This window comes from Calidris pugnax, unplaced genomic scaffold (assembly GCF_001431845.1).
Source record: "Calidris pugnax isolate Ruff unplaced genomic scaffold, ASM143184v1 scaffold17, whole genome shotgun sequence".
NCBI lineage: Eukaryota > Metazoa > Chordata > Aves > Charadriiformes > Scolopacidae > Calidris > Calidris pugnax.
The window spans coordinates 6860572-6883690 of NW_015090794.1; the positions used below are offsets into that span (position 1 = coordinate 6860572).

The window sequence follows — 23119 nt, forward strand, 5'->3', positions numbered from 1 at the left end:
TAGCTTGTTAAACATTTGTCCAGTTTAAAATACGGTTTGGGTGAAACTGAACTGATAAATCAATGGCCTATGTTCAGCTATGCCAAGTTTTTAAGTGTCTGTGTTTGACAATTGTGCCTGTGCCTGTACTGAGCCTATTTGCAAACGTTCCTGGGAGGTGAGTAATAGAGACCACTAAAGCTGGCACAGTAGTTTCCACTTACTTAGATTTATCTCAGCTATTTTCAGTATAGAAGGTCAGAAAACACAGCACAAATTCAGGAGATGTAGTAGCAGAAGAGACAGGGCATATATGTCTGGTAGAAAGAATGGAAATAATCTGCACAGACCAATGGCTTTAGTTGTGACCATAGCACTGATTTCAGAAACATACTTCTCTACATTCTTTTCTTTCCTAGTTTATTTTTGTCTTAGTAAACTCTTTCTACATTCACTCTCCTTTTAAGGTACAAATTTTACAGAAAAAGCTGTTATAGCATCTGTCAGATATGTTACTAATACCACAGGTAGTGACGTTGTCCATGTACGAGTCTTATTTTTGGCATTTGGAGCCAACTCCAATGCTATGACTGGACTGGACTGTTGTGCAGGTGACTCAGTATTGTGCAGGTGACTCAGTATTGTGCAGGTGGCTTTTGTATCAGTGATGGGTGGCCATAGCTACATAGAAAAACAGATGTTTGAGTTCAGTAAATTTAGATGTTGAGATAAATTGGTTTGGACCCATTTTAGGAGACTTATAAACACAGCAGACAATAAGTAATATTTCAGTGTGTATGTGGACATGTCCATTTTAAAGTAATAAACATACTGTATAAAATTTGCAAACACAGCAGTGTACATCCCCAAGCACAGCTCTCTTAGGGCCTGAGCCTTTCCTCATTTCACTTAGTCCAAAATGTAAAGGTGACTTTCTGGAAGCCTCCATTGTACCTACACAAGTTTGAATCTTAGACAGAGAGCTCAAAACTGCTTACAAGCTGTGAGGCACACAAAAAGACTGCGTCTTGCTGATGCGTGTTCCTATGCAGCATATGTGCTCCACTACCCTTCCACCCTAACAGCCATGCCCATCGCTTCCATGGAGCATTTTGCTACCTCCTTCACTGGAACTGCAAGCTATAATGTTACAGCCCTGAATTCTGAAAGGGTTTCTTTATGACTTGAATTTCTCTTCAAATTTGGCCTTCAGTGATAAAGAACATGTATTAGACTGTTTTTTCAACTTCTGACCCAAAACAGTAAGCAAAACACTGTACAGGTAGTTGTCATGACCTATCAGGTGTAATTACTACAAACACATAATAATTCATTACTGTATGATGACCATTCTGAGCTGGATGTTGAACTAATGCAGAACCCTTCACTGTCACTGGTGTATCATGGCAAATCAGCTGCAGCTAACAGTCTTGTTACATTTTGGATGTAAAAGCATGTGATGCATGAAACAGAAGTAGCTGAACGCCCTTAGGAGATAAGTAAAAGTGGTTTTTACTTCAGAGAGAGATATAAGGAATGGTAAGATAAGAAAACCACAGGGAACCAGGCTTTGAGAGGTAGATTTTTCCAGACCAGCATAGAACAAAAGAAAGAAAAAGAATAGAGGTGGAAAAACAAGAACTCATCAAAAAACTTTGATCTTGTTTTCTAAATACTTCTGCAATGAGAAGAAAGCTGCTTTCCTGACAAATCAAAGTAATAGTGTGAGGGCTTCTTAACATCCTCCATTATTTGCAATCTTTGGATGCCATTCCAGAAGATAGCATGAGACTCGACATCACCAGTTTGATTCAGGAAAAATTCTTTGCTTTGCATTATGCAAGGATTTAGACCGAATGATCTTTTTTGTCCCTGTTGGCCATGAAGTCTACGACACAGAATTTTTCAACTTGAAACCTCTCCATAAAGCTTCCTCTTCATTGTAAATATACAAGAAATTACAGTAGGGAATGGAGATGGTGTCTGTCTTCCAGTTGTGGAATACATTACACCCTTCAGCCTCAAAGCTTCTGAACATTTTCCTTCCCAGGAGTGTCCCACAAACTACACTGAGTGTAGTCCTTCAACAAGGACCCCATTGCTAACCTCTGTTCCCTTTAACAGTTTGTTGTATTTTTTCCCTGCCTGAATTCTTCAGTTTCTTCTGCAAATTTATTAATTACTTGAACAGATAATTAATCAAAGTTTTACCTCTTTTTAATAAAAGAAATTTCAGTCCACTGGCATCAGCATAAGGGTTTGAAGATGGGAATTCTATTCTGAATTTGTTCAGAAGTGGCAGATGATTTGATGTATGTAACTAGCCTTTAAAGACAGTGAACAATCCCTGCTTATGTTTTACTCTGCTGTTGTGTTAACGTCTACACCATCAGATTGAGGTTTTTGATGTATATGGTCCATGAATATCCCATAAGAACTTTGTGTAAGACCTAGCTTTGTTTATACACACACTAGTTAAAGACAGAGCCAAAGAACATCATTTAATGTTTATTAAGCCTTTGCAAAAACACAGACATTTTTCAGTCAACTTAAAATTCATTATTTTAGTCAAATTCAAGTATTTCATGCACATCTCACTGGATTGGCACTAGCAGTAGAGGCAACAGCAAGAGCAGAAAGCATTGGCACTTAGAGCAGAGAATCGGAAGGCTGAAGCTGCATAGATTTCACAGGTTGTGCTATACAGAGAACTTATCAGATATGGTAACAAGCTACAGGCAGTTTTACCCTCACTGCAGTATGAAACTGGTTATTTTATGCTGTGTTACTGGATGGCTGTTTCTGGTGTGAAAAAGACAGAGGCCTTCTGGTGAATTTTCCAAGCCTAGAAGGATGTATTTCACATACCAGTAAGCACAGGAGGTACATTTGCATAAAAGATTTGCAGTAGAAAAATACATATTTTATCAAATTCAGACTCTACATCTCCACAGCTATCCAGAATAACATGAAGGTGGAACTGCACCCGATATAAATGTCTTCTCATTCCATTTGGTCTTAAAGAGGACCCATGACACAAAATGTCACCTGAATGCAGGCCTAGTAGCTACTGGCAGTGTGTTCCCTCCTTCCTGAGCACCTACGGGAATGTATAGTTCTGTTCATCTTTCTGGTTATGGAAATCTGTATGTTCAGCTGGCAGTAAGATCAGTGCAATTCCTTGAAATAGACATAAAGCCCATACAACTGTTTTTGAAAGGGTGGTGGAGAGACATCTTTTTTTCTTCTTCAGAAACTACTGCATTAGTAGAAGAAGCAAACAAAAGTTTATATATGTGTCAAATAGATTTGGACTAGATGACCTGGGCTGGACATCCAGAAGTCCTTTCCAACCTCAACCATTCTGTTATTCTATGAAATTTATCTTCTAAGCCAAAACACTGTTAAGAAATAATAAAGTCTTTAACAAATAAGGGGTTAGTTAGGTCTTAGGTCCTCAGACTAAATTGGCTGAGGCAGAAAATCTTTGAAAGGTGCATTAATTTATGTACACTGAGAATTTGTCCCATCACAGCTTCATTGTTTTGTATTATGTGGATCTGAAATATTATAAGACCAATCAGTGCTTGTAATTAAAAGAAAAAAAAAACACCACAATTTTTTAATATGAAAAAGGACTTGGGTTACTTAACTGTCAGGTACCTTAACATGAGAAACAGAGGAAGTAAAATGATTATGCAGAATCTAACATTTACTGAAATACAGGAGTTACAGGCTTACATGAAAGAACTGTACTTCAAGTAATAGAAATATGAAGAGAGACCCTGAAGCCCACAGTCGGAGAAACCTGAAGACAAAGCAGGATCTAGCTCAAATTCCCAAGCAAAAAGGCAGCAGCACAAAAGCATACAGCAATAAAGCACAGCTTGTATAAGCTTTTAAGCCGTTTAAAATAGAAGACGGATCTTCCATTCACTGAATACTCCTGCTGAAGAAAAGCATCAGCATTAAAAAGATCATGAGAATAATTTTAAATTCTTGAGTCACCTGGGTATTAAGTTTTGCCAACTATACCCATGCAGAAATATTTTTTGCACTGAGTTGCTGCAGAACATCACATACTGCTTACAGCAAACCAACACCATTTCACTATTTTACTCTCCTTACAATGTAAGTATTTTCTAGTTCCCTTCTCCAAGTGAATTCTATTAATCATTAAACACTTAAGGCACAAGCAGAAATAAAAATAAATAGCATCTGTAAAAAAAAAGTCAAATCTTAATTAGCACATCTTGTCTGAAACTTTCAAGTCTCACTGAATAGAACAGACTTTAAAACACTATCTGATCCTAAAAATATCAACAGAAAAAACACTACTGAAATTGCTCTCTTTATCCTGAGGACTTTATACGCACAGTAACAGCTTAACAGCTATAGCTGCCTGAACATCTATTCACTCACATTTCATTTTTTAAATAGATAGATAAAATCCAGTTAGTTTCTCTGTAGATTTCTACTCCTACTGGGTCCAGCATTAGGACCTCCCAATTCACACTGTGGGATTCAAGCAGCAACACCCACTAAATTGCTCCCATAGGGACATGTAAGAGAGACACCAACCAGGGGAAATCAGCTCACAAATATGAGCATCTATAATGAAGCTATCTACACAGCAGCCAGTCACCTGGGACTCTTATTGATGAAAAGAAATAGACACAATACACAATTCACCATACCCTAAAACAGATGTCTAAAGCTGCCTATTTAACTCCACTAACTGTAAACAGAGCTTAAACTGATTGGTCAAGTTGCAGATGTCCACACTGCAGGTGTCGAAAGTCAATTAAAATTAATTCCACCTTAAGATTGTAGGCAGGTGTCCTCTTCCAGGTCTGGCCTGTGCAGCTGAAGATGGAATTGCAGTGACTTGGCTATCCCGAGAGGGAAGCGACCTTTTCCACCTGCCTGCCAGCAAAACAGACTGTAGAAGCAGCCCCCCTGCCATCTACCCTCCTCCCATCTGCTGCAGTCCTGTGGACAAAGCCATAGAGGTACCTTACATCACTCTTGACCACTGGCTTATGCCAGTTGCTGTTACCTGGAATAGATTGGGCAGTGCTTGCATGGTCCCTTTCCCTGTCTAAGCTAAGCAGCATTGGACTCCCACAGTGACAAATAATTGTAAGCAATATATTAAGTAGTACAGCTGCCAGCCAAAGGAATGTATGTTTATAGCCTAAGCAGGCTTTGGTTTGCTGTTTGGATAAGACTGAGGAATTCAGACTTCCTCAAAGCAGTTTATTATTATTGTAACAGAGGGGATTGAGTCTTCTCTTTACAACCATCATCAAGATGGGTTAGATCAGGTATTGTTTCAAGCGTACAATTTAGTAACTTCAAGGCATAAAATCCCATTCTAATAAACCAAGGGCTCCTTTACTAGTCTGATTTCAACTTACTGCGATCACAGAAGTTTGCGCAGTTCCTGTTCCGAGATACATATGCACATTTAAAAAATGCTGATGTGCACACCTGCATCCAGACCTGATCCTTAAGTTGACAACGCAGATCTATAATTAATTTTCACCTTTTTGTAGTCTCTGATGTGTAGATATCCGTCATCTTTTATAAACAGGAATGTTTAAAAGCCATTTGAAGAAGAAATTGAAGTTTCTTATATATAGCTGGATTGTTTCAAGATGGATTCTGGGATTCACGTTATCTTCCTTTCCATGCTCTTTTTCTTCAAAATCTTAATTATGTCTTGAACATAATGAAACAGTAGAAAAGAGTGAAGGTGTCAAGATTCCTATGTACTTTTCAATACTTTGACTGTTGAGGGGCAAAGGAAGAAGTTGTTGACAGATACAGCAAAAGCTCCCTGTAGTGGTTAGTTCGGTTCCATCATGCAGGGGATGTTTATGACTGGTCCTTCCCCTAAGTGTGAATATGCAGCATCCACCCCAAAGAACTCTGACCAAAGTTAGTTATCTTTACTGTCCCAGTTAAGATAAAAGCTTAAATATATTTATTTCAGGTTTGTGCATTCTATGAAATAATTCATTTGCTATATAGATTTTCATATAGAATAAAGCAAGTTTCCCTAATAGAGAACTGGTCCCCACAAGCATAGCACTTTTGTTTTCTCTGACTAAAACAGATTCAATGCCACTTTTTAGATAAGAAAGTCATTACATTTTGTTCTGCAAAAGCAATCTTGCACTGATAACAATTTTCAAGTCCAACAACTGATGATTTAATGTTCTATTCCCCTTTTTGTAGCAATTAGAAGTTGCTTGAAAATTACAGTCTAGTTAAAGTTTCTCCCCAGTGAGGCGGTCTGACATGATGTGCAAATGCTTACACTGCCCTGTAAGTCAGTTGTTCCCAGAAGAGATGGGCTGGCAGCATGAAAATAATTAAATGCCAATATACAGTTGGCCTCATTTATGAAAAATAAACAGGCACAAAAGACAAACTGTTCCACTGCTTACACTAACCAACAAATGTTGAGATGACTGTTTATTCTAAACACAGCAATAAGGCTGGAGGGTACTTTACTGACTTTCATAAATTCAGTTTAACAATTTAGAATGTATTGAGAACTAAAGTTCTTATTTCTCTGATGATTCTTCATCTGTATTGGCCTTCTCTCTTTGGAGCCACATAAATGCTGACTTTGCTGTGCCATCTCCACTCTGTTGGGAAAAGCAAATGAAGGTAGCCCAGACAAAGCCACAGAGCCCAGTGTAAGCTGTTCGCAGGTAAACAGGGACCAAAATGAAGTTTGACAGCTGTGTTGGAAGGAGAGAGAGCTCAGTTAGTGCTCCAGGCATTGTTAGGTCTTACACCTACACACCCAGCAACTCCACTGACTTCTTACTGGGTCAGATATACTATGAATGCATCGGATCAGGCTTTATGAGAAAGAAAGGCTCACTGAGCTACCCCAAAAACTCACCTGCACAAAAGGCCAGTACATCAGTCCCGTCTGAAATGAAAATGAATCATTTGTTATTCTTACAGACTTCAACTACAAAGATTTATTTTTTCCTTACCACATTTAGTGCAGACTAAAACATATCTGAGTAAAGGTCATAAAAGCTGTTCAAATGTAAATTAAGTTGCTTAACTGACAGACTGCAATATTAAACTTCTAATAATTTTCATGACCATCTACGCTAGGAGTTTCTCAAACACATTATTCTAAGTCATTTTTAATCCAAAACTCTAAGCACAGTTAAGTGCTTCATAGTCACCTGACAGCAGATCTGTAACCACATTTACCAGATGGGTGAACAAATGTTTTAATATATGAACATTTGTTTCAGCCATGAATGAAAAATACCACCGAATACTATTTATTTCACAGTTGCAATGCTCCTTCTAGTTAAGGCTTTTTTGCAAAAATCAATGGATAATTTACTCATAGATCATAAGGTCAATAGAAACCTTATGTTTTGATAGGATATAGTGGGCACTGTTTTTAGAATCATCCTCCATAGGAATAAAAATAATCCTTTTCTATCCTACCTAGGTAGTTCCACCGTGTGAAAAGAAACTCACATTATATCACAGTTTCTCCTTCTATTATATTTTTTCTGCTGTCTTTCTTCTTGTGCCTGAGAAATCTTTAAAATTCTTAATTTGCTTAGCTCTGAGGTAGCACTGATAATTTTTCCTGTGTATGTAGAAATGCAGACCAAACCCAGTTATTTATAGTCTTCTTAAAACAAGGGACTGTGTTTCTGAAAGTGAGAAGACTGTCACTGAAAAGCACAGGCTGAAAATAATTCCTAAAAAAGATGTCTCTATAACTAATGATTTTTACAGGTGTTCATGTAAATGTTGTCAACAGCATTACTAACTAAAGATTGGTGTGTGGGTACTTCCTAAGATAAAATGTAGGACAATTTTAATCAGCCTTGTATTGTAGGGCTTTCATTTAGAGCCGGGTGCAAGTGTAACGTATATAAACATTGTACATTTTTAAAATAGCATCATTTCACCCATCCGGCAGCAGTGCCTGCTGCAGACTACCCTGACTTCAGGTCACTGCTGGTACTTCAAGATTCCTTCCTACACATAATCAATTGATGATTTGAGAGAAAGACTGTTGGAGGAAAGAATATTTCAAATATTTTATCGAATTATATTTTTTTTGGCTTAGCTGGGACATAAGCAAATTGTTTGCCTCACCTTGTAGGTATTCCAGAATTTCTTTTTACAGTCTGAAAAGATGTCCTCTTTCCTCTGAAGGATGCTCATTCCTAGTGGCAAAATATTCACAACAATCAGAAAAACTACAAAAATTAAATGTTCACTTCTTTGAATGATCTCCCAAACTACTCTCAAAATATATTACAACAGCTTTGAAATAAAAGCTGGTATCATTACAAAGAAAAAAATACCATTCCAGCTACGTAATAGTGCTACTTGTTTAACCCTTCATATCCAGTGTTCCAAAATTTTAAATTCTAGTTGATCCAAACTCCTCGATTCTAGGAAAACACAACCTCACAACAGGCTCCCATCATTACACCCAAGATCAAGAGAAAAGTGGTACGACTTGAAATTACATTGGATGCATGCAAACTGGAAATAGATTAAGTGAATGAATCCCCATCACATGAAATACCGCAAAGAGTTCAAAATAATAAACCCTTTAAATGGTATTTCATGTGATGAGAATCTTCAGGTGTCAAATTAAGACTACATCTGTCTAAGAGATGTAGCAGATCTTCAAAGATTACCCACCTTAACTGGAAGATGTGACCTAAATTAATTATTAAGGTATTAAACAGCATGCTTTAATGAATCAACCTAAAATCAAAAGCTACACATTCGCACATAAGCAGAGGCCCAAAGTTGCTTAGTCCAACTCAGGTATCCTTCTAGATATTTGCATGCCACGAGGTTATCAGCATCTCTGAATGGATACATTATTTTGCTATTACATCATACTGCTGCCCAACTCAGGGATTTTTGCCATCCCATTTGTGCTTCTTCAAATCTTTCTGGTCCTTGGGCAATTCTCTGCTTACATTCTGACACGAGCAGATAGGATTCTGAGAGTAACTATCTGCCGTGGTTTACTCCAGCCAGCATCCAGGACCACACAGCCCCTCCGAGAGGGGTTCCTCCCACAGACCAGCCAAGGGAGACAGACAGCTGTTTAATGCCCTCCCTCTCCACAGCAGCTGTACCAAAACCACGACAATGTCTGATGTCTGCTTTCTGCCTTTGCTTCATTTCTCTTCAATCACAAACTGAATTTCCCCGGCAGGGTCATAAAATGCAGATCTCCCAATACCAGGCAAAAAGAGTGCCTCTCTTGCTATTCTTCCACATGAAGTTTAAATTAAATGACAGCCTTGTTTTACACTGGTCTCACCTATTATTTTTCTTACTCCATCATGTTTATTTTTAAAATAGATACTATTCTTCTCTAAAGTCTCTTATTATTAGTTAGCTTTTGAGATTTGAGATTATATATTAGTGGTATGCTGTATTTCTACATGCTCTCACAGCAGATGATGGTAGAGATTATATATTAGTAGTATGTTGTATTTCTCTATGCTCTCACAGCAGATGATGGTACAGCTTATTTGCTGAACTATAATATTTCCTGACATTTACAGTTCCTGGTGGTTTGGAACAGAGACAGCTGATGCTGAGAACTGAGCAGGGCAATCCAAGCAGGCGTGCATGGTACAACCCTTGTAAGGTGCTCTGAATTCCTTGCAACTAATTAAAAGCCACGGGCCCAAGCGAGCCCGCGGCCGGACCCCACACTGGCACAGCACCCCTCCCTGCGCTGAAGCTCTGAAGCGCCCCGGGGGGCACAGGGCCGGCGGCCGGGCTCCCCACCGCCACTCTCGGGGACAGAGCGCGGCGCTGGCAGGTCCCCAGCCGCCTCCCCGCCTCCCAGCGCAGCTCTACCGGCGTTTCGGGGGCTGCGGGAGCCGGCCCGCAGCGATCGCCGGGCGGGCAGGGGGGTACCCAACCACCCCCTCCTATTTGGGGTGACAAGTCCCGCTTTCGGTGCGCACCCTCCGGGCCCGCACCCATCGTGCGCGCACCGGGGCTCTCCCATCGGCTCCCCCGGCCCGCCGCCCCGCGATGGCGGTGCCTGGGCGGGGGGCACTCACCCACCCGTGTAGAAGGCCAGGACGGCGACGGGGGCGCCGAAGAGCTGGTCGCAGAGCACCTTGCCGAGGACGGCGGGCGGGCGGCGGCCGGGCAGCGCCCGCTCCAGCGCCCGCAGCCAGACGTAGCTGAAGTTGCCGTGGAAGGTGAGGGCCACCAGCGCTACGCGCCGCGTCTGCGCCCAGTCGGGCGGCTGCCCCCGCCGCCGCCGCCGCCACAGCTGCTGGGCCGCGTCCCCCGCCGCGAAGAGCCCCCCGTAGAGCAGCACGTTGGAGAGCCAGGGGAAGCGGCGCACCCCGCTGCGCAGCAGCGACCCGGCCATCGCCCGCCGCCTCTTCCGCCCGCCTCCTCCTCATCCTCCTCCTCCTCATCCTCCTCCTCCTCGCGGGCCCGCCCGCCGCCGCCGCCGCCCTCGCCATCCCCGCTCAGGGCTACCCCGCCCGGGGTGCCACCTCCGCCGGGCCTGCGGCTGGCAGGGAATGCCGGCACCCCCCGCCGTGCCCCGTGCTCGGCCTCCCCGGTCTCCGGTGGGCGCGCCCGGGCTTCGGTTCGTGGGGTTATTTTTCACGTGACCGAGCGTTCACTCGGAAGAAGGGGGTCACTGCGGCTCCCGGGCTTCGGTGTAGGTGCACCGCGGAGGCACTGCGCAGTGTTGCTGCGGCAATTAAGACACAAGTGAAAACTAGGCAAGGTTTGCTTATTGTCTTTTTAATTATCTCCTTGTTGCTTCCGTACATGAGCGCTCTATGGCTGCTTCTTTTCACTTTTGCTGTTGTTTTGCAGTCAGGTTCCTGGTGCCCACCTGCGGTTCCTCCTTTACCCCCTGCTAGGGAGGCAGTTCGAGGAGAGCGCCCCAAATGATGCGCGTTTAGTGAAGAGACCCGTACCCAGCTTCGTGCACACCCAGCCACCGCCACCAGCGGGCCTGCAGGCCGTGTAGCCCGCGTACGGCGCGGGGGGCTGTTCCCTGCGCGGCTGCCCGCGGCCGTGGGAGGCGACGGGCGCACCCGGGAGCGTCCCCGCCGTCCTGGCGACGGGCTCGGGCTTGACCGAGGGAACCACCCCCAGGCGGCGGGTGGTAGTTCACTCTGGGTCCTGTCAGTAACCGGGATGGATGCGTTAGAAACGATGGTGAAACCTTCCAGGGATGGCTACGACCCGCGTACCCAGCTTTGTGCACACCCAGCCACCGCCACCAGCGGGCCTGCAGGCCGTGTAGCCCGCGTACGGCGCGGGGGGCTGTTCCCTGCGCGGCTGCCCGCGGCCGTGGGAGGCGACGGGCGCACCCGGGAGCGTCCCCGCCGTCCTGGCGACGGGCTCGGGCTTGACCGAGGGAACCACCCCCAGGCGGCGGGTGGTAGTTCACTCTGGGTCCTGTCAGTAACCGGGATGGATGCGTTAGAAACGATGGTGAAACCTTCCAGGGATGGCTAGGAATAGGCACGGTCGGGCCGTGGATGGGAACGGCGCAATAGCAGAGCAGGGGGAGCTGCCGAGCGCCGGGGACACGCCGGGGCAGGGCCCAGGTGGTGTCCTTGTCCCGCGAAAAGCAGCACGGCAATGACACCTGCAAGGTGTGCTATTAAATAATATAAATGGCGCTAAACGGAAAAGGAGTATGTGCTAAAAAAAAAAATATCTATCTTGAAAGAACAGAAACAAAGCTCTGGAAAGCGGGGTTTGGCTCCCGGGGACCGCCTGTCCGACGGGAGCCCGCAGCCTCGCCGCCCCGGCCATCTCCCGGTGCTGTCCGCCGCGGGAGGCGGCGCTGGGCCCGGCGGGGCAGGGCGGCCCGCTGCCCGGGAGGGGTGTCGCTCCCTCCCCCCGCCCCGAGCCTGGAGGTAGCCCGCTCTTCAGGGCCGTGCCGCGGGACCGGCAGGCGGAGGAAGGGTTTTGGTGCCCCCCTAACAAGCCGCGTCGGCCGAGCTGAGGACAGCGGGGTGGCAGCGGAGCGGTCTGCGGAGCCTGGGGCCACGCAGAGCCCTCTCGGGTACCGGGCCGCCGGGGGGATTCCGGGCGGGCGCGGGGCGGGCCCGCCGCCGTTCCCTAGGTGAGCGCGTGCCCGCCCCTCCCGCCGCGGCCTCGTCAGCGCTGCCAGCGTGGAGCCGGCCGCGGCTGAGGCGGAAGTGCCCGGCGGGGAGGCGGCGCGCCCCGGGGATCCCGCCGGCTATGGACGCCTCTCTGGAGAAGGTCTGTGGGGTGCAGCGGTGTGCCGGGCCGGCGGGGGAGGGCGCCGGGGCACCTGCGGGCGGGAGGGGCCCTGAGGGGGTTGAGCGGGCCCCGGCGGTCGCGTCGCTGACGGGGCCGAGGGGAGGGGGCGAGGTCAGCGGCGGGCCGGGGCTCGGTGCGGCGCTTCCCCGGCGCCTCGGCCGCGGCGGTGTGGCGGCTCCGCCGGGGCTGCCGGCCCGTCTCCGCCCAGAGGGGCTGTGCCGCACGGCCGGGGACAACTTTGCCTCACGGAGCCTTGAGTCACCGGGGCAGCCCACGGGCCTGACCCCGCCCGCGCCCCCCGCGCGAACGGCTCTATGGCTGCTGCCCGCATCCCTGAGGAGTCTGAATAACTCTCCGGAAATGCTGTAGGAACGGATTCCTATGTTGTTGTTTTCCTAAAAAGATGGAGCTTGTTTCCTGGGGATGTTAGCCTTCAGCAGGGTACTAGAGAAAATATTACTTGGCTCTTTTTTTTTTTTTTTTCCATTTTATGCTGGAGGTGTTTGCTGCCCCGTGTTTGTGCTCGTCTGCCCAATGTACTGTACAAAGCAAATATTGACTCTCTACTACAATAAGTGACTGATAAAACTTATTTTGTCCTTGTCACTGTGAGTCAGTCAGAATCTGGCAGAGTAACCTGGGACCTGCCACACTTCTGCTGGCTTTGGTGGCACCTGCTGTGCTTCAGGAGATCTGCCCCAGACGTGAGGGTGGAATGGCTGCTTATACATAGATATCACCATTGTTGTATGGCTTCGTGGACGGTATACGTTTGAAATAATTTATACTTCACGTGCTTAGGAGATGTTAATGCATCCTTCCCCTTTGCATCATTTACTATAGGTAGCACGTTCACTTTTATGTGGCCTTTAGATGTCTAGAGAAGTTTGAATGGTATGTGCTCTAGTAAAATGGATAGTAAGGGAATTCAGGAAGTATTTGATGTGGTTAATGAGTTGGTAGCAAAATGGTTTGATATATTACAATCCGCAGGAAGAATACAGTGTAGGAGTATTTGGTAGCCTTTAAAAGCTTCTTTACTGGGGCTGACAAAAGTTACAGTGACTACTGCTTGTTTGATATATAGATATATAGATATATACAGTTGTATGTCCAATATGCTAGTTTGGAATGTGGTCTTTATCATCTAGACTCAAGCATAATAAAGGTACAATATGCAGTTATTTAAAGGCAGCACATCAGTACAGGGCCAGTGTTTGTCCTGTAGTACTGACAGAGTCCTTATAAACTTTGTTAGACTAGGTCATCATAAGAAGGAATAAAAATACTGTGTAAGAATTAAATACCTAAATTTATTATCACAACAAGAGGCCATGTTTTGGTTATTTGTATTCTTGATGTAAGGAATAGTCTATAATGGTGAGGGCCCTGCAAAAACATGCATGTCAGATGTATGCAAATAAGTGTGTATAAAGTGCTGTCATTTGTTTTACTTCCTCTCTTGTGTATCATGGCATTTTTTCCCTATGTATGATAAAAGATGTAGTCCTCTGGATAATAACATGCTACAAGACAATTATTTTCTTCTAGCCACTTAGTACTTAGTGCCCTCCTGAAATACTTTTTGGTTCAGATTGCTGTAAATCTGTACAATCTGCACTTTGTCTAGTCTTGAACATGATGTATAAGTCTTCTCCCTGAATAAATTTGAAATTCATCCAAGCTGGAATATGTGTATCCTCAGAGAATGTGTGTCCACTCACCTTGCACTTATTTAAGTATTGTCATAACACTTCTGAGGCTGTCTTTGATTTGAGTCATGGATTCTCTCCTCCTTATGTACTTCCATATGTAGCTTATTGGGATGTCAGTGATAAATATTTTTTAACTTGTATTAAATTTTGTCAAAATTTTGTATCTTTCATAACAAAGCATTTTTGTAGACTTGCCTAATTAACATGGTGACATTGAATGACTGCAGGTTATTACAAATGGAAAAAGATTTATTTTTTTTTTTAGCAGATGAGAAAATTCCTGAGAATAGAAAACATTGCATGATAGGATTGTGAGGAAAACTGTAGAATCTGACACACAGGTGTGCGCAGCAACAATCTCATAGTTTGATTTTGCAAATTATCTTTGTTTTATCAGACAAACTTTTTGGGGTTTTTTATGTATTAATATTGTGTGTCATAGGTGGTACAATTAGAATGAATTTTATTTGAAATCAAGAAAACTTTTTTTGAGTGAACTTCAAATTTAAGTTCTTCTGGAAGCCTGTACTAAATTTCAGAAGTTTGGCTAACAGATCTATGATATTATTTTTTTTCCTCTATCTATATTTTGATAGAAGAGGCCTGTCTTCTGAAGAATTTTAACATTTTAAGTTTCAAGTTAAGCAACTTTGGTAAAATAGGGCAACTTCTTTCCTTGTAACTTCTTGCAGCCTCTGCAGCAGTGTTTTCCCTAAACATGAACTGTTTTGGTTTCTTGCTCAGTCTGTAACTTTCCTCTTTTGTTACTGTGTTAATTAGCACAACGTTCTGGTATCTTTATGGAAAACTGAACTGGTGACAGCAGACCTGCATGCAAATCCTGCTGCATGTCGGGGAAGTGATAAAGATTAAAAGAGCAAATAGCTATAAGCAGAAGCCAGGTGGAGATACAGCAGGCTCTCATTCAAGCCTAACAGTCATGAACTGGCTGCTTTTTTATTTGTTATCTAAAACTTTTCTTAGCCTGGAGAATAAATACACTATTCTTTTGGCTGAAGAATACTGATATTGTTTGAGATTAATTTACTGTTGAGAACGGGTTTTGGTTTTTGACGATAAAACTTTCTTCTAGACAAATATAATAATGTAGTGGGAAAATGAGGCGTACTTCTCATGAAATACGTAATGAGCTACATCTGTGCATTTCTTTGCACATACACTAATTTATGTAGACTGTTTAAAAACTGTCCCTTTCTTACATTAGGAGTACAGTCTACAGAAATGCAAAATCAAGATTGTAAAATGCTGGTATATGAAGCAACGCTCTCCTTTTTAAATTTATAATTAACGTTCAGTCTTGTTTCAATTGGAGAATGGCCCCTTATCCTTCCCCAGGTGCCAAGTGACACCAGGGTGTGACATACTGCCTATAAAACATGAAAGAGTTTACAGTTCAAAGTGCTTTAAAAATAGTAACAGATAAGTTACAAAATAGGGGAGTAACCACAAATCAAACTTACTGGAAGTTAAACTTTGTGAATTGGATTAACAGGTTTTGAAGGCAACAAACAGTAGATGTCAAAGTAGGGCAGTGAATGTCTACCTGACATTCTGAGTCTGCTGAGTCTTTGAAGGGCCTAGGGAGGCAGGAGGTGTCAGGGTGCTGAATGGACGTCTTGAAGGAAGAAGCTGTGGCTCCTTAGAGCTTGGACATTGCATGTCTTGTAACTCATCTGGTGAAAGGATCACCTGTGACCAGGGTCAGGCCCAGGGGAAGGACTGAGTGCAGGAACTAAGGCTAATACAGTATTTACGGGAGCTGTTCTAACCCCTCAAAAAACATGTTGTCCTATGGTTCAGGAGGTAGTGTTCAAGAGCTCATCCACCAGTCTTTTTAAAAACAGTTCAAGAACATGAAAAAAGTATTGTATTGATTGGATTTTATACACGCTTTATCTCATTTACAGATAAAACTAAAGCAACGTACAACTTTATTATGGCATGTTATTATAGCGTGTTCAGAAACCTTGCTTAACTGAATGGTTTGTTGCTGCAGCTTTGCCACACCTCTCTTTTTTGCTGCTTAAAATAAGTAGATAGTCTTGTGCTTCCCACCTCCATGCCCTTACTAATGTGAGCAGAGGAGGAAGCATATATAAAATTCAGCATGCAGCAGTAAAAGGGGTATTTTTGCTTCTCATAATTCAAAGGAGAAAATAAGTTGCTGCGTATCTACTTAGCAATTGGAAAAAAACAGAAGGAATTCATTTCCCAGTTAAACCTACATCAGAATTCAAAGACTTTCTGGATTGCATAGCATTTTATGGAGCTCAGTGTAACTTAGGACTTTTAAAACAGTATTTTATATATTTATTCTGTTGGCTTATTGGCAGAAGGGTTTCATGCACGTGTAATTACTAGTAAGTGAGACTGGATGAGTCACAAGGTAAGCATGTGCAGGTTTTAACATGTGATGTAATTTCAGCAGGTGAATTCTGTGATACTAACAAAGAAAAGCAGCTCAGGTCCCTTTTTATAACGCCTCTCCGTCTTGTGTCCTCATCTACAAGGGATCTGTTTGAATATTTGCACGTGGTGCTGAGGATTGTTCAAGCAAATAACTGCCTTCCAGCCACTGATCGTGTTTTATGGCAACCTGAATTAAAGTATGTGAGATAGTCACAATCAGTAAATTATGTCTAGTCAATTACTCCCTTAAAGGCTACCAGGAGCAAAACTGATATCTTTTATTTTTTATTACGTAAGATTTCTTTTCAGAGTTTCTTTGATGTGGTGCAAGTCTGGAAACCACTGAAAATGTATGGAAATGTTGCTAATGGTCATATTTAGATTTTTCTTCCAACTATATATACTGTATTCTGAGTATCAAATGCTCACAGTGTGTGTATTTTTTTAAATCTCTGTGATGAGGTCTTGAACATTCTGTATTTGTACTGCTTTTTCATTCAGTGCTTCATTAAGTCATGGCCCTCATAGCCAGGGGATGTTGTAGAAACCAGAAATGTATAAACCCATTTATTGCTAAATGTTGCGAGTTCTTGTAGGGAAAAATATTACTGAATACTTGCACTGTTCTTTTGTTCTTCCCCCAAACATTTGTTACTGGCCACTTCTAAAGCAACAGAATAGAGAGAGCTCTCAATCTTGGTTTGATCCAGTGTGACCATCCCTGGCTACTGGTTCTTTCAGCCACCTACCACTTGCTATAATATGAGTTAAATCTCTAAATATTTTGGTAAAAATAGCTTTTGAACATATGGTAACTCTCAACTTAATTTTTCTTTTTCTTTCCTTAATCAGTCCTCTGGATGAAAATAGTGTAAAATCCTCATGTAAATTAATCCCTCTACCTTCTGTGATTAAATTTGCTTCTGTGTCTGCATCTGCATGAGCAAATATATTTGCCTGTGTTGCACGTGTTTCCATCAGCCGGGATGGAAGGAGCAAGCAGGCCTTTCTCAAATGCTGTAGCAGACAAGCTATTATATCCCTGCAGCATCGATAGTGTAAGTTTAAATATCAAATTGGGTTTGGATTTTTTTATTCTTTAAACAACCACCCCCCACACCTTAATACCCCCCCCCAGGCCTTAGCAGCAATTAGCAGTTGATGTTGAGTTTATGGAGGCTGTGCTTGCTGTACAGTTGGGAAGCAAAAGAAGGGAGAAGAGACTCCGTAACAGGGTCACCTGAGTGTCTTGGGGGTTTCTTTGGTGTCTATTGGGATGGCTCTTATCAGTGGTGTTACTTTCTACCTTCATATTGGGATATATTTATTTTTCAAATACAGTTGAATATCGATCACTGTAGGTAAATCAGACTTTGCCAGGTGATACCTGTCATATACTCTGGAAGCTTCTAGGTGACATCTAATCCTTAAATGGGTGAATGTTCCTGTCCAGGTCTCATGTGTCAGTGTCACAAGCTTTTGCCAGGCTTCTTGGGTTAAAGAGACTTCTTCAAAGCAAAAGCAGTTCTTTGGAAAATATTGCTTATTCATATTTGAACTTGTCACTGGTTGAGGGGAGATAAGTTCAATGATTTTTAAAGCTCTTCCATCCTGACAGGCACATTAACAAGTATCTACTGTTACCTGGTTTCAGTGGTGAGATCAGGTTTTTTGACCTGTTTTGTGCAGCTGGAGGCCTGCCGCTGCAGGAAGATAAGCCTTTTCTGCACCTCAGTCTCTCTTAAGCTGCCCACTGCAGGTCAGCTTCACTCTCTTGTCTAGTTAAAGGGCATCTCAGCAACAAGTTAAGATTAAAAATTGGTTTAAAGGTATTAGAAATAGGAAAAAAATAGATTTACAAGAGTATTTGAATTAGATTTTTTTTTTCTCATCTGTTTTGAAAACTACTGTTGTAAAAGTTTGACAGGGAAACTCGAACAGGGAAGTGGCAGGGAAAACTGATGTTTTATTTCTGTCTTAGCCAGAGCAGTCTTAAATGATATCTTCTTGTGTTTCCTAGGTAAGAAGTGGTGGCTTTTTTAAGCTTTTCTAGGGATTATTATTTGAACACGCTTTAATATCTATTAGTTGAACTGGCAATCTAAAATATATTAAAAAATAAATTAATGAACTGACAATTTATTCAAATTTCCCCCCTGAATTTGCCTCAAAATGCTAAATGGCCTAAAACCTGCCGTGGTCAAATTTTTCAGTGCTTAGCTTTCCAGGATATTCAACATATTGTTATTTCTAAATGAGTACACACAGACTAATTAAAAAAATCTGGCTGATAAATGAATTAGTATTGAGGATGTTGTGGGGACAGTAGTAAGATAAATGTTTTTTGGTCTTTTCTTAAAAATTGTTATCTCTTCTCTGAAAGATGGTGGACCCTACTCTAGCAGAAATGGGAAAGAATCTGAATGAAGCAATGAAGATGCTAGAAGACAATCAAAGGTACGTTCAAACTGTTTGTGCTAAGGGGAGGATTATTAATGCTGCTGCCATTAAGCAGGGAATAACTCATTTTCCTAGTAGTTTACAGTTACATTGTCATTCTGAAGCTTACACCTATACAAATCACTACTGTTTCTCAAATGATAGGATTTTTAAAATAAACATACATATTTTTATGCATGTTCGGTTCAGAGCAAGTCCAGTGAGTCTGTTTTTTTCAGACACTAGATTTCTTATTGCTGTGCAAGTAACTTTTAATTCATATATACATATATATATATATATATATATATATATATATGAGACTCTTCTGTAAGTTGACATTTTCAATTAAAGAACTAAAACCCCAAAACTTTGGAATTCTTTAATTCAGTCTGAGCTAAACTTTTGTGTTGGTTTCGCCTGATTTATTTATGAAACTGCTGCCAATGAAATAGAATGCGAACACGTCGGTATGTATTTCTGCAAGCCAAAGTCAACTACGTATTTGATGTTATAAAACACAAACTAAATACATAGTTTACTCTTATGTCTTTAACTTAGAAAAGTGGAGGAGGAAAATGAAAAGAAGTATGCACGGAAGGATATTCCTGGACCACTCCAAGGCAGGTGGGTGACAACAGATTTTAGATAATGCTCTTTACTTTTCGGAATCTGTAAAATACATGTAACGTGTTTGTTTTCCAAGCAACTCCTGTATTAATGCAAACATGAACATTTACCAGGCCGGGCATTATATCAGTTTTTTCCATGCTTGCATAGGGGAAAAAAAAATTACCATCATACCAACTATTTCCATACGCGCGTAGGAAAAAGGAAATAAGATTATTTGTCCTTGGTGACTGAAATTTTGAACTGTTGGAATCTAATGAAGTATTGGAACCTACAGCTCTAATGGAGACATAAAGTAAATATGGATAAATTTGTGCTATAGAATAAAGAATCATTAAAACATCAAAATAAAAAAAAATAACTGAGACTTAAAAAGCAGAAAACATTAAAGAAACCCAAAAAACCCAAACCAGAAACAACAAAACCCTTCCACCACCTTTTCAGCACAGCTGTCTTAAAAACTTATATGGAGCTCTTGTGCACAAGGCAGCTAAGATCATTGTACCTGAAAACTAAGATTTAAGTTGGTTGTAGCCTCTTTAGAGGGCGATCCTGCAGGAGCCCAAACTAGCACTTCAGAAAGTATTGCAAAATCTTTTGTGTACGTAAACTAAACTTATTTTTGAGTGGAGACACTGAATTAGCTTTTCGAAGAATAAAAAGCAATTTCAACTGTCAGAGTGTAAGTTCTTATACTACTGTAAGTTTTAGTTGGAATTATACAAGTTGAAGCTTTGTGGGTCTTTCCCAGTTTTACCATGTTGGAGTGCGTCATGTCAGAAATCTGATGCAGCTTTTCTTTGGATCCTTAGTCATTACCTTACTTTGCTGTGTAGCAATAAGCAATTAAACATTGTCAAGTCAAACTTTTCAGTCCAGATTTTCAGATTTCAGTAGATTTGTTTTTCTGTGAATGAGTTTATACTGAACTGAAGTGTCCTATAATTAAGTAGGGGTTTGAATTAATTGCTTCAGCATTCGTGATCTGTTTTTCTGAGAGCAAGAAACCGTTTTTGTTGCTATGCTCAGCATTGTGTAAGTGTTTAATGTGTTTTTTGTTTTCCCCTCTCTGGTACGGCAGTGGCCAGGATATGGTGAGCATCCTGCAGTTAGTCCAGAACCTAATGCACGGAGAGGAGGAAGAGGAAACTTCCCAGGCCTATCGGTAAAGCCAGTATGAATTGTTGTATGTGGAAGATAATAGAACTTACACATTTAAGTGTTTTAAAGTGTAAAGATATTGTGCAGCCATGTAACTTCTTAAATGCAACTTCCGTTATGTAGTGAACCACAATAGCGCATTAGTAATTACTAATTAGTACTAGTTACTAAATTGAATTATAGAAAGGAACTTGCTGATGTGGCAGCTCGTTTTGTTTTCTACTTTCTGAATGTGGTTTTAAGTGTGAAAGTCTTATAAGACTTTGAATACCTTTTTTTTTTACCATCTCTCCCTCTAGATTTTAAAGAAACAAAAAAGGAAATAAAATTTGTTTCCATTTTTCTGTGAAATGGAAATAATACTAACTAATCTGCAGAAACGTATTGAAAACTAATGTTTGAAAAGCAGTTTGGATATTAGAAAACAAAAACCAAAAAACTAATGAAAGCTCTCTAATGCTATTAATAAGTGTCCTCAGTTTTCTCTGCCTGAGGAGAGAAAGGCGTGTGTTTCATGCACTGTAAAGTCCCACTGCACATAAGGTGCCAAGTCCCAGCTCACAGCAGCCCATTGGCTAAAGGAGAGGCTGTGCTTTCCCGTGAGCAGCTGGGCCAAGTGTGGGGGCTTTTGTCTGCGCTGGCATTTCAGTGGGTAATGCATGATGGCAGGAAGGTGACAGTGGCACACTGTGCTTCTCTCTGCTAATTATTTAAAATTGCACGTCAACAAATTCTGCCACTCTGCAGTAAAGTTCATGACTTGTACTTAGTTGGCAGTGACTCTTTTCTGACTTGCAGACTTCAAAACGTTGGTGAACAGGGTCACATGGCTCTACTGGGACATAGTTTGGCTGCTTATATATCAGTGCTGGACAGGGAAAGGCTGAGGAAACTTACCACGAGGATCCTTTCTGATACCACTCTCTGGCTCTGCAGGCTTTTCAGGTGAGTCACTGTGAATAACTTCTGTATCATTAGGGACTGATAATTGTTTAAAAATATGCGTGACTGGACTGAGGATATCAACAAAAGAAACCACTGTGCCACAAACTTACAAAGATTCTTTGAAAAGTCTGAAACACATCACATAATTAGAAAAAAAAAGAGACTGCTTGTTGAATGGCAGGAACATACTAGTAACATGGTTGCCATAAAAATCCTTTTATAAGGGCTACATGGTGGAGCTAAGGGCCAAAGTACAGTCAGAGACATACAGTTGATCAAACAGCAAAAAAAAACCAAGTAAGCTCACGCTTTTCCCTTCTAATGATACTGTATCTTTCAGAAAATCTTGTCAGTGCTACTAAAGGGAAGAGAAATCTTTATTATTATTTTTATTTTTTTTTTGCACAGTGCAAGATGAAATGCTAAAAATATAACTGAAGTTAACCCAAATTTAGTTGTTAGAATTACAAAGGACTTTTCTTACATTGACAAGTTCACTTCTTTCAGAATTATCTTACAAATTCAATTATTATCTTTATTTGTCTTTGACTTAAAGATTTTGAAACCCTGTGCAATGATGAAATTTGAGAAGTTGCAGGTAATCCAGCTATTTTGACAAATGTGTATATAGAGAGTGTCAGCGATGTTTCTAAATGGCATGGCTAACAAAAAGAAATATTTCTGTTGTGAATCAAATATTCAGTAGCATTGTGATTTTGGGATTAATGGTGAGTATCTATTGGACTGTGGGCCCCAAAGTTTTGTGACCCAAAGGCGACAGCACTGACCAAATACCGTGCTGTGAACTGCTTCACAGCCCTTGGGATTCGATGTGGCTGTGAGCAGCACGAGAGGCATCTCCCTTTGCCCATGTGGATCACACAACTGCTGTGTGAAGGTGGAGTAGGTGTTTGCGTGTGGGTCAGTCTGGAGTGTAACTCTGAAATACTCAGCAGTATTTGTGCATCAGAGAAGCTGTGGTAAACGAAGATATTTAAGGGCCTTTATGTAAATTTTTTGACAAATGCCACTCTTAGATTGTGCAATACCACTGACTTATGTGTTATACAAAAATTCTAAAAGAAAAATCTAGCTTGCAAGCTGCTTAATAAATTGACATACCTACTGCTTTCACTGCTGCCCTTTCCTTTGCTGTGGTTAAGACAGCTGAGCGATTGCCCTCCATGTGCAACAATCGTACCTTACCTCTTCTTTGGTTACTGTACTCCTGTTTCTTGGCTATAAATGTCAATGTGCTGATCTGATTCTGACTCTTAAAAGGGTTAAAAAAGGTAGGGGAGGAGCAGACGCATACCCCCAAGCCCCCGTGAGCCCCAAGGAAACATGCCTAATAAATCAATATCCATAAAATCATTAAAATATTCCTGGGGAAAAATATACTTCATTTATGTGACTCACAAATTTAAAACATCTGGAAAACTGTCTTGCAGTGTGCTGAATAGGTTGTACTAAATTGTGGTCATATTTTCAAACTCTCT

The 23119-nt window shown here is 41.9% G+C and overlaps 2 protein-coding genes across 2 annotated transcripts in view; one reads left to right on the forward strand and one right to left on the reverse strand.

The window, feature by feature from the left end:
• Positions 1-2471: 2471 nt before the first annotated feature.
• On the reverse strand, positions 2472-10438 carry MPV17L (MPV17 mitochondrial membrane protein-like). The gene is made up of 4 exons (XM_014936717.1): positions 10096-10438; positions 8140-8210; positions 6902-6931; positions 2472-6734 (listed from the first exon to the last, which is right to left on the reverse strand). Exons 1-4 carry the CDS (start codon positions 10409-10411, stop codon positions 6555-6557), a joined length of 597 nt encoding a protein of 198 aa, XP_014792203.1. The 5' UTR covers positions 10412-10438; the 3' UTR covers positions 2472-6554.
• A 1820-nt stretch (positions 10439-12258) lies between these two features.
• The window catches only part of PDXDC1 (pyridoxal-dependent decarboxylase domain containing 1), a 29584-nt gene continuing 18723 nt past the window's right edge, over positions 12259-23119 (forward strand). The window contains exons 1-5 of the mRNA XM_014936524.1: positions 12259-12279; positions 18829-18902; positions 19446-19511; positions 20596-20679; positions 21474-21620. Of these exons, the coding sequence (XP_014792010.1) occupies positions 12259-12279; positions 18829-18902; positions 19446-19511; positions 20596-20679; positions 21474-21620 (392 nt within the window). The remainder of the gene's footprint in view (positions 12280-18828; positions 18903-19445; positions 19512-20595; positions 20680-21473; positions 21621-23119) is intronic.

Excerpts from the sequence above, each read along its gene's own strand:
- MPV17L (XM_014936717.1), bottom strand. The coding sequence starts at position 10,411 with ATGGCCGGGTCGCTGCTGCGCAGCGGGGTGCGCCGCTTCCCCTGGCTC. Across the intron at positions 8,211-10,095 it reads CGTCCTGGCCTTCTACACGG|GAATGAGCATCCTTCAGAGG; the intron begins GTGGGTGAGTGC and ends TTTTGCCACTAG. Across the intron at positions 6,735-6,901 it reads TGTACTGGCCTTTTGTGCAG|CTGTCAAACTTCATTTTGGT; the intron begins GTGAGTTTTTGG and ends CTTCCAACACAG.